The sequence below is a fragment of the Aythya fuligula genome, chromosome 1 (assembly GCF_009819795.1).
Source record: "Aythya fuligula isolate bAytFul2 chromosome 1, bAytFul2.pri, whole genome shotgun sequence".
NCBI classification, from domain to species: domain Eukaryota; kingdom Metazoa; phylum Chordata; class Aves; order Anseriformes; family Anatidae; genus Aythya; species Aythya fuligula.
This window is the reverse complement of record NC_045559.1, coordinates 205,008,349-205,022,330: the sequence shown is the minus strand read 5'-3', so window position 1 is coordinate 205,022,330 and position 13,982 is coordinate 205,008,349. Positions and strand designations below refer to the sequence as shown.

The 13,982-nt window shown below is 42.7% G+C and overlaps 1 protein-coding gene across 3 annotated transcripts in view; it reads left to right on the top strand.

Annotated features, from left to right (window-relative positions):
- The window catches only part of FCHSD2 (FCH and double SH3 domains 2), a 136,145-nt gene extending 122,319 nt beyond the window's left edge, over positions 1 to 13,826 (top strand). For all 3 annotated transcript variants that reach the window (XM_032188328.1, XM_032188308.1, XM_032188317.1), the window contains 8 exons: positions 2,816 to 2,977; positions 7,816 to 7,950; positions 8,693 to 8,776; positions 8,909 to 9,086; positions 9,468 to 9,688; positions 11,033 to 11,162; positions 11,320 to 11,402; positions 12,946 to 13,826. In XM_032188328.1, coding sequence (XP_032044219.1) covers positions 2,816 to 2,977; positions 7,816 to 7,950; positions 8,693 to 8,776; positions 8,909 to 9,086; positions 9,468 to 9,688; positions 11,033 to 11,162; positions 11,320 to 11,402; positions 12,946 to 13,029 — 1,077 coding nt within the window. In that variant the 3' untranslated portion in view covers positions 13,030 to 13,826. The remainder of the gene's footprint in view (positions 1 to 2,815; positions 2,978 to 7,815; positions 7,951 to 8,692; positions 8,777 to 8,908; positions 9,087 to 9,467; positions 9,689 to 11,032; positions 11,163 to 11,319; positions 11,403 to 12,945) is intronic.
- Positions 13,827 to 13,982: the final 156 nt, after the last annotated feature.

Sequence of the window (13,982 nt, the reverse complement as noted above, 5' to 3'; positions counted from 1 at the left end):
GGTTTTGTACCGTAATGTGATGGCAGAACAAAGACAAATTGGGGCTGGCTTCTTCGTGCCAAAGCTTTATGTGTAGAGAAAGATGTCAGCTCAATAATTAATGTAAGATTAAGGTTTCTCATTAACAAACAAAAGCAAATGACTTGCATTATCCTGCATTAAGTCCATCTATCACAGGTTTTCAGCACGATGAGATGCACCCACAGGAGCTGCAAACCAACCCCACCGTGGTACCAAACCAGCCCCGGATGAAACAAGCCTTTTACCAGGTTGTTCTGCACCACAAATGCCCCGTGAGCCTGCTGATAGGCAGATGCCACGATACTTCTGGGCTTTGCCTGGGGTTTCAGCTCAGCATTTCTAATTTTGGCAGCTGGGCCACAGGCAGCCAAGAGCATCCCAGTGAGGCAGGAGCAATGCTCATCTCCACTCGGTGCCGCAGCATCCCTCCACTCCTCCCCCTTCTCTCAAAGGAAAAGTGGTTAGAAAGTGGTTTTGTTCCAAATCTTCAACACTTGGCATCCATGGGTTCAGCTTTTCTGGTGCAGCCCTTCTGTGCTCACACTTCGGGTTTAAAAGTCTCTGTCTGGCTCCGTTTAGGGAGAAATCCACTTCTCATTTTGGTAAGCATGCCTGAAACATTAAAAAAGTAGAAAGGTTAGTGATTAATTAAAATAATTGTTTCCCTGTCCTGGCAGCTTTAAAATCTACAAACTGTAGAATAAGGAAAAAAGAGAAAAAAGAAGAAAAAAAAAGAAAAAGAGCAGCAGGTGTTGCCTGTCTGAGAGCAGTAGAGGGGTAAAAGGCCCGTTCCACTCATCCTGGCACACAAAGCTATAAAAGCATTTAAAACTTCTGGTTTTCTACCTTCCCATAGGTATCGCTTTTGTAAATATTTACAGAGTCAGGGCCAGAGCTTGGGCCCTACTAAACTGCAAGGTTTTCAGCTCGATGCTTTGAATCTCTTTCTAATGTGCACGCAGACAGATGGGTCACTCTTTGGACGTCACTTCTCTTTAATTTGGTGTTTCCTAAATCTTGGCTGAAGCAGCGTGGTGTGTATTACTCTATTTTTTTCTCATTTTCTCGGTTATATGAGCACTGTTTGCAGTACACGTTAATCATTCACCTGAAGGCTGCTCGAATGGAGAAGTGGAAACTCATGGCCAAGTGCCCGTGGCCTTTCCCATGGGAAACGTTCCCGAAATGCACCTTATCCTTTGCTGTCCCTCCCTGATTTCACGGGAGAGCTTTTGTGTGCATACAGAGATGCATTCCACATAATAAATTCTGCTCTTAGCTTCTCCGCTTTTTCTAAAAATCACGTTTATTCTAAGCAGAATTATAACTAATGGCTGGCAGAAGTGGTTTCAGTGCTTTAGAGCCACCTGTGCTGTTAGGTTCAAAGGGAAAAGGGCCCCACGGTTAGGTGGCTAGCTGGATGAAAGTCATACCTAAAGACTTAGTCATTTGTTTTCTGACCTGGCTTAATAGAAATACAGTGGTAAAGAGCAGCAGCTTGGCAAAACCAAGAAAAACAGCGGTGTCATGTCAGGACACCGCCAAATTTTGCATCTAGTGAAGGTTTTTTGGATGCGTAAGGGACAGAGACATCCATGGAGCACCAATTAACATTTGTATGCACTGTAAATATATTCCTACCTAGTCTGCTGCACTCCAGGAAAAGTAATTTCCCTCTGATTTTTATTTACACCCAACTGTTTTGCTGGAATTTGGTTTTCCTTGGGCTCCAGGGGTGGCTGGGGGCGCGCCCCATTGATTGCAGTGGTGCTGCAGGACGATGCTGCCCAGCTCCGGGGGCGAAAAAGGGGCTGAAACTTTGCTGCTTGCACCGAAACTTGCTAAAAATGAACAATGCTGTGAAAGGAAACGCAGGAAAATCTGCCAGGCGGTTTGGTGGGCTGGTATTGTTGCCTCCGTGGTGACTCACTGCGGGACCTTTGCTAAATCCCTTGAGTTTTCTTCCTCTGATGAACAAGGGCAGCAGGGCGATGGTGGCGGTGCTGGACAAGGTATCAAGATCCTCAATTTCATCCCAGGTTTGCTTCGTGCTTTCTTTGAAAAATCTGCTGTGTTTCTCGGTGCTACCGTTCCCATTCCTTCGGTTTGTCAAACAATTTGGACCGGGGTCGTTGTTTACCCTGAATTCATTAAAGCCTTGGCTCTGTCAGCCAGGAAGCGTGCCAGGATGCTCAAGTGAACCCAGCTGTCAGAAAACTTAATTTTTTCGCTCTGTCACAAAGACGAGATCATGGAAGCGTTTGGCGAAGTGTGAGGTTGATTAAAATTTGGGGGGTATTAAAATGGGCTGTTCCCAGAACCAGTAAGCTCCCTGGAAAGCAGCCTTCTTGCTGCCCTTGGGGTTTGTGTGAGCTGTGGTTGTGTGCTCTGAACAGCTCTGGGGGCTTGCAGCCCAAGAGAATTCCTGATTTTAAAAATATTTTGAAGCCCTGGGTCTTGTCGGGGTTTTTGCACTTCTAAAATCATCTAAACTAACTGACCGCCCTATAGATGAATAGGAAGTTAGTGGGAACTAGATGTTTTGGTGAAAACACCGCCCTATGAAATGGGATATGCCTGGAGTTTTACACCTCTAGAAAGCCCTTCCCTGCCTCTTGGCCTCACGCCGCGTTTCTGCAGGCAAGGAAATGAAGAACTGGACTCGTTTCTGCTTGGAGCAGCTTTCTGAGCCACCCGAGTAATCTCCGGATCCGGAAAGGACGTAATTGAAACGGGGCGAGGAGTGAAATGTAATCGTGGACGAGTTCTGATTTTTGCCTCTTTCTTTCCTCAGATAATTAAGCTGAAAGCAGAAGCCCGCCTCGACCTGCTGAAGCAGATCGGCGTCTCTGTGGACACGTGGCTAAAAAGTGCAATGAACCAAGTGATGGAAGAACTGGAAAACGAGCGCTGGGCGAGTCTTCCCTCGGTGACCAACAACGGCTCCTCGCACCTGGTACGGTTCCCAGCATGTAAACCTTTTCTTTGTCTCCACGTCACTCTTTTCCAGTAGCAACTCATAACTTCGTATCGAGTAGAAACCAAAATTGGTAGCCTTTGGTCCTTCAGCTAACCAGAAAAATCTTCTGGTAGCTTAACTTGTCTGAAGCATGTTCCTGAATTTAACGCAAGAAGCTGGGAAGCTGGGTTCTGCTGCTGGGTTTACTTTAGATTGATTTTCTGGCCTTGGACGAGTGCCATACCATTTATTTTCCATCTCCTGAAAAGAAAAAAATGTCTGCGTGTTTCTTTGAAGTTTCATTAGGAGTTTAGGATGTTAGCTGAGCTATTGGGATGAAAGGCTCCTTTTTTTTTTTTCCCCGAATATTTAGGAAAAATGTTGACTCTACATCCTCTGTTCACGAGTAGTTTATGTGCAGATTGCTTTGAAAGCCGTCAGGAAAGCTAAGCCTGTTTTCCAAATCGATTTGGGCAGTCAAGATGAAAATTTGATGTATTCCAAGTCAGTGTAAGGCTTTGGAAATCAGGCTGGTTTCCTCTGAATCGCTCTGAGCAGTGTTAATATTCCTCTCCAAAGAATTTGGGGACCACCAAATACTTGTCTGCACCTTGTCTTTCCGCACGAGTAGCTAGAATTCAGAGCAAAACCGAAGTGAAATTGGAAGCAAACACCACCACCACTGCATTTCATCAGCTGGTTAATTCTGCACCTCTTCAATTCAATTGCATGGATATGTCTTACTATATCCTCAGTCGCTCCAACACTTTTGAAAATTTCATCCACATTACACAGAATTTAACTAAAATGGGGCTTGGACCAACGTAAGATTGATAAGGATTTTTTACTTGTTTGGGTAAGCCCAGTTGGGTTTGTAATGTCTATGGCTCCTTTGCAAAATAAGCCAGAGACATCTTCTATATGTTTAGCTTGGGAAAAAATACACCACATTTTTATGTAATTCAAGAAAGAATAAAAAGAAAACTCCTTTTCCTCCCTTCTCCTGTCCCACAGAATGATGTGTTTCAAAACAAGCAGCCCTAGCTGAATCAAACAGCTGCCTGAACCGAGAAATCCTGTTCAGAAAACAGGAAGCTCTAAAAGAGCTCATCATCTATTTATTTTTTCTCCCCCTGCGAGGCATGCGATGCTGAGCTGTCACCTTTGGCAGTCCTGCTAGCCAATCTGCTGCTCTTCACCAGCAACCAACAAAAATAAAATTCCTGAAGGCTGACTCAGCTTGCCTCAAACAAACTGAATTTTTTTTCTCTGCGTGTCTAGCATGTGGCAGAATATTCCACCCAGTTCAGAGGCTTTTGTGAAGTCTCACTTTGGGTGTGGGTACTTCCTTCGCTCGTAATCTTCACACACTATTAAAGTTATGTCATTCACACTTGTTTTTTAAATCTTTTTGACCAATTCTTTGGGCAGCCAGAGCGTACTTTCTGCATAACAAAAGTTGAGGGGAATGGCAGGGTGGTTTCTCATAGCGCTGAGGATGGATGGAGAATGTCCTTTGCAGCAAGCATGCATTACCTACACACAAAAAGTCCTGCTTTTTCTTGTGTCTTTTCATGGTTTTCTGCTTTTTTACTGGTTCCTCGGTAATGGTTAAGGGGCAAACCCTTCCAGGGAAGGTCATTTTGGATGTACAGATACTTTCATGTCCACTTCAGTTCACAAGAGGGAGTGAGCACAGAATAGCAAACACCTCCTGAACCCACTCTAGTCTTCTGCAGGATGTTGGGATGTCTCCTGGAGGATGTCCCACGTAGGCTCGGATGCTGGTGGTGATATACAAAGGCTGATAGAGCCACAGCTCCTTGCAGGCAGTCTCTGCAGGCTTTATTCCCATCATTAGTAGCACGATTCAAATCACACTGTGCAGATCTACCTTTCAGACTTCCCAAAACCTGGAGAAATTCTTCTGCTGAGTTTTATTTTCAGCCTTTCCTGGCCGTGATCGATGAGGAGAAGCCACATCGCTGCTGCGCTTGGTGATGTTTTTTCCCTTTCTTCTCCTTGTGCTCCACCTCCTTCGGCTTCCCGTCGGGCGTTGAGCATCCCGTTGGCTGCTGCCCAGCACCTTGTTCTCCATCCCATCGCACATGCTGACAGCTGGCCCTGCACCCAAAACCCCGCGGGTCCCTGGCGAGCTCGCGGATGCCACGGCGTGGGAGGTTAAAGCTCTGGTTCCTGTTTTCCCCTTTTTTTTACACTTACGTACGCTCCCGCTTGAAAAAAATAAAATAAAAGAGACGCTGTTGACCTTGGCAGGCCGGATGAGGACAGCCTGTGGATGGAATTCGTAGAACTGTTACAGGAATTACGCTGCAATTATCGGAGAATTACTGCGGCCTGAAACAAGCAGCACTTTCACTTCAGCCTGGCTCACAAGTCGGCTCCCTGCCCTCCTGACGTCGCGCTTTGCTCGGCAAGGCTCCCAGGGTGTTTTCTTCAAAGCGACTGAAATGAGGAAAACAGCACTGGTGGCTTGATAGCCATCTATTTATTTAATAAATACCATTTATTATATATTAAATACTCTAATAGAGATTTAATATAGAACGTCTTGGATTGGAAGGGACCTTCAAGATCATCCAATTCCAATATATTTATTTACAGTAAGCAGGAGGAGTTAATATCCCATCACCTATCCAGTCGGCTGACTTTCTGATAGCACGATGAAATGCATCATCTTGGAAGGGAATACCTTTTTTTTTTCCTCGTGTAGATGCCAAAAAAAAAAAATGTTAATCATCATTTTGAATTTCAGTGTCATCTGGAAGACGTACGCAGGGCTACTGTGACATATTGATGGGGCTGGGAAACCTTTCTGGTGCTTTCCTCTGGGATAGCAAGTGTATATATAAAGGAACTTATTCAGAAAGGAGGAATTTATGATTTAATATTATATTATTTTTATATCATTATTATTTATTCAAAATAAATGGAATTTATTTTCCAGGAATGAAGGTGTGCTCTGCTGTTGACAGGGTCAACAAGGATAGATAAGGATAGATAAGGAGGAAAAAAAAAAAGACTTTGGGTTTTCTTTTGCTATCAGTTGTGGAACAAAACTAGAAATATATTTGCGTTTTGTTTCACACGTAGAATCAAGCTGTCTTGTCAGCTTCTTATCTTCATTTATCCTTGTTTTTCTGTTTTGTCCCTTTGGTACCACTCTGGCTGCTGCGTTTAGTCTCTGCTGACAGTGTCTTTCGCTACCAGACTGCATAGAAAAAGGAGCTTTATGAAACAAACTGCTAAGTTTTCTGTATCCTTAATGCTGTTTTCCCTCTGCGTGCCAACTTCGCAAATGATTCCCTTCAAGGAGCTTGAGCAGCCCACACACTGCAAATTAAAACGTATTTCTCCTCCTCGTGTTAGAAAACCAGCACCAGATGTTCCACGAACACGGCCCTCTAGACATGATACACCAATTTCCATGAGGTTTCGTGTGGCTGTCAGCTGGATGCCAGCTCCGGCTGCTGGGACGTAGAGCATACACAGCACAAACCAGTTAGAAACTGGAGGGGAAACCTTACATGTGCCATAATTTAGTAGGTTGTTGATTTATCAAAGCATTAGCTAGCCGGGACGGTGAGTTTTTCGTAGTACATCCATGAACAGCGGGGTAGCAGTGGATGGAAACAGTTCTGGAGTGAAAATGCCTGGGAGAAATTCATAGGAGTTACAAGGAGGTGTTATAAAAATTAGTGTAAATCAGAAAATCATCAAGCTTTGTGATCTGCTCCAGGTCTGGAGGAGCAAAATACCCTCCTCCTCGGAGTATATTCATGTTTAAATACTATATATATATATACATGCATATATATTACATATTTATAAGGGTTTAAGTATATTTTTATAAACATAAATAAAGAGAAGACGGCAAATACGTAGGCAAGTCCTTCAAATCAAAGGCAACACTGCTATCTTTGCACGAGATGAAATGTTTATTCAAAATGCAGTCTGGGCACGCGGCCAAAGCACAGTGCTTGTCGATGTTGCCCCGGCTGCATTTACAGAAACCTGCCTTCTTCCAGCATGTTGACTCCAGCTTTTATTTCAACTTTTATGGCTAGTTTTTTAATCGTAATTCTTTCTCTCAGGATTTTTTTATTTTTTTTTAATAAACTGCGGCAAATACCTCGCGCAGAGCGCACCAGATGGAAGGCTGAGGTTTTTATTTCTTCAATTTGAGTATTTCCCCTGCAGTTTCATTTTGTAGCTCGTGGTCACAGGTACATTAGCCTCTTAATAGCACAAATTCTCCGTAACCGACCTTTTTTTTTCCATGAAACTATTTGCTATGGCTCTGAAATGGCATCTCCAAAGCACATTGGTCACATTTCATAGCTTATGTAAAAAATTGCTGTCCGGCAGTTGAGTTACAGCCTCCAAAATCTTTTAGTGATGGGTTTTAAGTACACGGGGCTGGGTTTGAATAAAGAATTACAGCTGAGTTGGGCAAAGATGGGATTTGGTGACAGCTCTTATTCATCTGCTTCCCTTACTGGCTTTGTTTGATGATTGTCTTCCCGACGCTGAGACTCACAGGCTGAATATTTTTTGGTCCTGATTTCCTTCTTTTATTTTTTAAGGGAAAAACTTGCATTGTGTTTTTGTGCAGTCACTGATGATTCAGTAATTGCAAACAGGAAAAACCAAAACCAACCAACCAAAAAAAAAACCCTGAAGAATAGTGGTTAATTCATTTCATTGTTACTTCTTCACTTCTTTTTATTTAACACGTTCATTTTGGCTTTTGATTAAGTTTGACTTCACATTCAGTTTGACTTCATTTTGATGAATTTATTTGTTTTTAATAGATTAATGCTGATGCGGAAAAAGAAGAAGGTGAGGAGTTTGAAGACAGCATGGATGTTTTTGATGACAGCAGCTCTAGTCCTTCTGGTACTCTAAGAAATTACCCTCTCACCTGCAAAGTCGTTTATTCGTATAAGGTTTGTGATTTTTTTTTTCTTTTAAATTTGTGTCTGCTTCGAAAAACGAATCCCACCATGATATATAACACACACAGCACAGCCTGGGGGAATTGGAGTTAGGACGCCAGCGTTTGGTAATTGTGCACATTAACTGTGTCTGAATGCGAGATGTGAAAAGCACAAGGAGAGAGGAGCACGTAGAGATGTCCCTGTCTGGCTCCTGCCATCAGGAGGTGTTCTCATGTTTGTTGCTGAGTCTGCAGGGCTGCACTAGCAGTGGTATCAGCGTCCGGCGCGCCTGTGCGCTGCGCGACAAAGCTGCTCTTTGTGCTGGAATAGTGCAGCCACTGTTGGCGAGTTAAAGCTTTGCTGACAAACTGCATTCATGCAGTTTACCTCTGCTCATGCTGTTGGGCCAGCCGTAAATCACACCGCGCCGGGAGCCGAGGCCAGTGGCAGCCTTCGAGTACGGAGTAATTAGGGTTACAAAAGTAAACAGGGCTCGGCAGGCTGGGTGGCATTCAGGGGGCTTCCATCTGTCCTCTTGACTGAAAAAGGCCTTGCGGGTGCCATGGGCACTCAGAAAAACCCCTTATTAATCTGCTTTAAAGTCAGCTACATCATAGACTTTTTTTACTTTTATTTATTTTAAACCTCATTTCTAATAGAGTTCTGCATGAGAATTCTAATTTCTAGTAGAACTCTGTCCCTCGCACCCGAAAACACTTCTAGTTTCTAATTTTCCTGTTATACACCTCAGGCTTCGCAGCCAGATGAGTTGACCATAGAGGAGCACGAGGTGCTGGAGGTTATTGAAGACGGCGATATGGAAGACTGGGTAAAGGTATCATTTTCCTCAGGTTGTTTTCTTTCCGCTATTACTTTTAGAAACAGAACTAGTGACGTAAGAACGTATTTGGATTTTTTTCAGAGTAGTAGGCAAAAGCAGAGCATCTTTCCTGTCGTTTATTTCCAGGCACGGAACAAGGCGGGCCAGGTGGGTTATGTCCCGGAGAAGTACCTGCAGTTCCCGACATCGAGCAGCCTGCTGAGCATGCTCCAGTCCCTTGCAGCACTGGACAGTCGGTCACACACCTCAAATAATTCAACGGAGGCTGACTTGGTCTCAGGCAGCCTGAATGGAGACTCCAGTGGTAAATATCAATAAACCAGGAAGTGGTGTGTTAAGCTTGCTCTCAAACGTGGTCTGTTCAGTGAGTTTGGAGGTTGCACATGAGAATTTCACAGAATCACAGAATCATTTAGGTTGGAAGAGACCTCCAAAATCACCCAGTCCAGCCTCTTATTTCTCAATTTCTCCTTCTTGAGCTGCACCTGAGCACAACTGTTCTTAACAACGATCTACTTACAATCAAACATCTGCATAATTGACTTGTCTGTCTTGTAGAGTTGCAATTAACATTAACCAAAATTAAGGAAACCTAAAATAACTTGATTTAGCAATTATTCATATAGCTCTTGGTTGTTGTTTTTTTTTCAGTCTGATGCTGATTACACTTTTTTTCTTTCCCCAGTCTGTTTTGTAAAAGCACTTTATGACTATGAGGGCCAGACAGATGATGAGCTGTCCTTCCCAGAAGGGGCGATCATCCGCATCTTGAACAAGGAGAATCAAGACGATGATGGGTTTTGGGAAGGAGAATTCAACGGACGTGTTGGGGTATTCCCATCAGTGTTAGTTGAAGAGCTTACAGCCTCAGAAAATGGAGAGACTCAGTGGATTGGAGATATTCAGGTACGTGGAGAGTTGTATGTGTGGTGTTAGTTTGTTGGGGCATGTTCCTGTAGGAAATCTTGCCTTCTGCACACTAACCCTTTTCACTCAGTGACAAGCTTTGATAATCTTGAGCTATTCCTTTGGGTAGTGATGTACTCGATATTATGAAAATGTGATTTAGAAATCACCCACTTTGGGAAGTTTTGCAAGACTACAAGGATCTGCTGCTTCTTTAACAGGAAAAAAAAAATAGAACAAAATAAGAAAAAAGAAAAAAGTGAATGCTTACCTTTTAGCTCCTTACCCAGCCTAATAATTACCAGCTGATGTGTTTTGGCAAATGCAGCAGATTTGTGAATAAAGGAAAGTATTTGGGTAGAAAGGAAATGAGCCAAGGAGAAAATTCGCAGTCTACTTCTTGTAATTAATTCATGGCATGGACTGAGACATCGAACAGAACCTGGCAAAAAGAGAATTACAGGCTCTCTTAGCCCTAATTTAATGTTTTCATACTTAAAGCTGGTCTGCGTCTTCTCAATTTTTGAAGGGAGAATGCTGCTGAATATTGTAGCACAGTACTTTTTGCCAAAATGTCCTCATTTCAGTGTAGTTCTGTAATCCCCATGCTACAGTAGAAAATCAGGCACCTTCTGTAACTGTGGTGCTGGAAACTGGACTTCCATATGTCCTACAGACATTTCTCCAGTGTTTTATTCTTTGATTTGAGAAGACCACGAAGACAGAGGAGTGTTCAGCTGCATTCCTGGGCACACTGAGTTCCTCTGTTCTGACTGAGCTTCATTTCATTTGAGATAAAAATGTCGAAGTGCTGCCTGTATTTAAATGGGTAGGAATGTCAGAGGTAACCAAAGAGACATTCACGGAGCTTTTTGGACAAACTTTGCACGTGTTTGTGCCATACAATACCAATGCTAATTTTGTTTCATATTCTTTGTCCCAATTACATGCAGGAGTGTTATTGCTTCTGTTTGTCTCAACATTTTAACGGCACAAACAGAACTGAGCAGTCAGAACACTTTTATCACATTTTTGTGTATGTGTGGAGAGGCACGCTTGGCCAAATGGCTATTTTTTTTTTCAGATAACCTTCAAAAAGCCTGTCTAAATTATACCTGGGAAAGGATGAAAATTTCTGCTCGGTGGCAACCTGTGATTTAAAGATAGATCTGTAATCACTGTTGGATATCTTGGCTGTCCTCTGGTGTACCCAACAGCTCTTTTGTCAGATAGTTTTTCTCCAGATGAAAGTTCCTAGCATGCTAATGCCCCGGAGAGCTTCTCGTGCCGTGGTTTGTAGATAAAAACCGTGGAGGAGTAAGGCTTTACCTCTCTCTCACGCAGGTATCCCCGACTCCAAAGCCCAACAATGCCCTCCCGCCGCTGCCGCTGTACGACCAGCCTCCCACGAGCCCCTACCATAGTCCAGATAAAAGAGGGTCCCAGTACTTCCCCAGATCGCCGTCAACTAACGGTAAGAAGTTTTGTGATAGACAAAGAAGCAGTTCAGCTCGTAAAATGTTGGTATTTCGGGAAAACAAAAACAACAAAAAAGCTTTTTTTTGCAACATAAATCTTACTCAGCAATATTGAGTGACCCGGTGGTGGTGTGTCGATGCTTTCTCTTTCAGAAAACAGCTTCAGCTCAGAGTCCCCTGGATTCTCCCAGCCTCCCCGACTTCCTCCTGAAACTTCATACGGCAAACTGCGACCTGTGAGTTTCAAATGCTGTTTTTTTTTGTTGATGTTACCAGGTTTTAAAGCTGGGTCGTGTCGCTAGCCCAGCTAAAACCCGCACAGGGGCATTCGGAGCAGTGGAATTCCTGTGGCCTGTGATACAACACCTGATGGTTTGGCTCTCAGTGCCCTGCAAATCCAATTACTCCGTATAATAATAGAGCATCTCGGGAGAATGGTGCGAGGAAAAGTCTGCTCACTCCCCTTTGATAATCCCACAGATGTGTCAGAAAGCTGTGGGACACGAGAGCTATTGGAGATAAGTGGGTACTGGAACAAAACAAAGCTGCGCTTGTTTAAACAATAAGTCCCTGACTGGGCTTAAAAATGACCTTGAATTTTATCTGGCCCCTTTGTATCCAGCCTGCCCTTCTGCATCTGCCTTGGTAGCTGGAATAGCTTCGTGTCTCTTTGTGAGGCACATGAATTGTGAGATGTAAGCTGGGAGGAAATTGTTACGTCTATAATGTAGATGTTAGTCAATAAACCTACACCACCTTGCGAGGCTTTGGGAGATTACTTCTGCTGTTGCCACACGTAATACCCACTGAGCAGAACCAATAAAGAGGTGGTGAATAAATGCCAGAACAGTTTAATCGTATGATTTGTACAAGTGTTTTGTGTTTTTTTTTTCCAGAGGTTGTATTCCCAGCCACACAACGCGCTGGCAGACAAATCTGCTCGCCAGCAGTTTGATGTAATACGCAATCCTTGGAGCTCTCTTGCATTTAGGGCTAATTTTTTTTCCAAACTGCTTGATTTGAGAATTTTGAATTAAAAATTTTCTTAACAGTGATATCCTGTACCTTTTGTGATGCCTTTGCTGCTTAGACAGAGAGCTCCTGCCAGGAAAGGAAAGGAAAAAATTCATCACTTCAATCTTGCAAAGTTCATCCGCTAGGGTTAACTTTGAATCACATTTTGAGGATTTCAAAGTCCGGCAACAAATCACATTAAGATCTAATATTTGTGTTTTCCTAACATTTTTAATGAATGAGTTTGCAGAAGAAGTATTCTTTGAATGAATATTCAAAAATGCATTCAAATATTCCAGCAGTGAGTTAGCCTTAGTGAAATACAGATGAAAGATACAGCGCTGCATTATTAAACATTTAAGTACTGAACAGAGAAGTTGCAAGTTATCATATTCTCTGGTGAAATGAGACTCAACTCTTTCATTTTGTAGATTTGTATTTACTTAATTTGTTTCTTGCAGCTGAGTGCCTTTTCAAGATACTACAACAGTGCCATGTCTTAATTAAAGGGATTTCTCGTAGTATTGCATTTTAAATATGCATGTTTTTAAAATATTGTGAAGTTTTTTAGGGTATTGCTGACAGTACCAACCAGGGAGGCGCAGCTGTTTCATACTCCACAATTCATGTTTTTCACAGCAAGTCATTCTGGTGTGTTCTGAAAACGTGACAAAAACCCTGCGTGGACTTTAAACGCCCTTTAAACCCTGTTAAAGCCCAAGGTTGAGTTTGGGGATATTTACTGGCATTTTCTGGCTGTTTCAGGTGCGAGCAGCCCCACCGCCCCCTACGCAGCATCATCGCCGGCCAACAGAGAAGATAGAGGACGTGGAAATTACTCTGGTGTAACGAGCGGACTGGTCGAGCAGTAGTGCTACAATCAAGGCCAAACGCCGCATTTGGTCGATCTCGTTTTTAGGCACCTTTGCATGATGAAGACGTTGAATAGAGCAAGAGATAGGGAGGATTTTCTGTGACGGTGACATGCTGGATTCCTTCCCACGGTCATGACTATTTCGTGCCTTTTTTTTTTTTTTGGGTTTTGGTTTCTAGACATCATTCTTCCTCTCTTAGCACAAACCAAGCCGGGCCAAGCAGCGAGCAGAGGATTGCCTTGGAGCAGGTTTCTCTCTTGGCTGAAGATGGTCAATTTTTATACGGAGGCCGAGGAAAGAGCCTCGTTCATGCAACTTAATCATAGCATACTTCTACCACGTGCATTAGTACAGTATATTACTGTTGCCATAGGAATGTGTGAAAAGATTGTCAATTCTCCAAGTAGCATTACTTGTCTGATTAGCTATTAATCAGATCTTGCGGAACGAGAAAGGGAACTGAAAAAAAAATAAGTATAAGGAGAGGCTGGCTCCTCTTTACTCCCCTTGAGGAAGGAAGAAACAGGAAAATAATCTTATAGATAAGGAAAAGTGAGGCAGATCATATGGCGTTAATTACGTTAATGCACACCTCTTCAATAATTAACAGTTAAACAGAACTAAATGTTCTTTGTATTAATATTTATGCAGTACATTTAGTAATAGAGTATCTAATATGGAGGTGCTGAATTAGTAGCAACATCTTGTTCCATAGCATAAACCAACCGGTAGGAAAGTAAGTGAGATTTTGTCTAGATCTGGAAATTGAGCTTCTTTCTTTTTTTTTTTTTTTTTTTCTTAGCAGATTTTGGGGGTTTTCTTTTTTCTTTCTTCTTTTTTTTTTTTTTAATTTTGCTTTTCTTTTCTTTTTTTTTTTTAAAGTTTTTGGGTCACTCTTACCCCAGTTATTGCCGTGTACTTTATTAT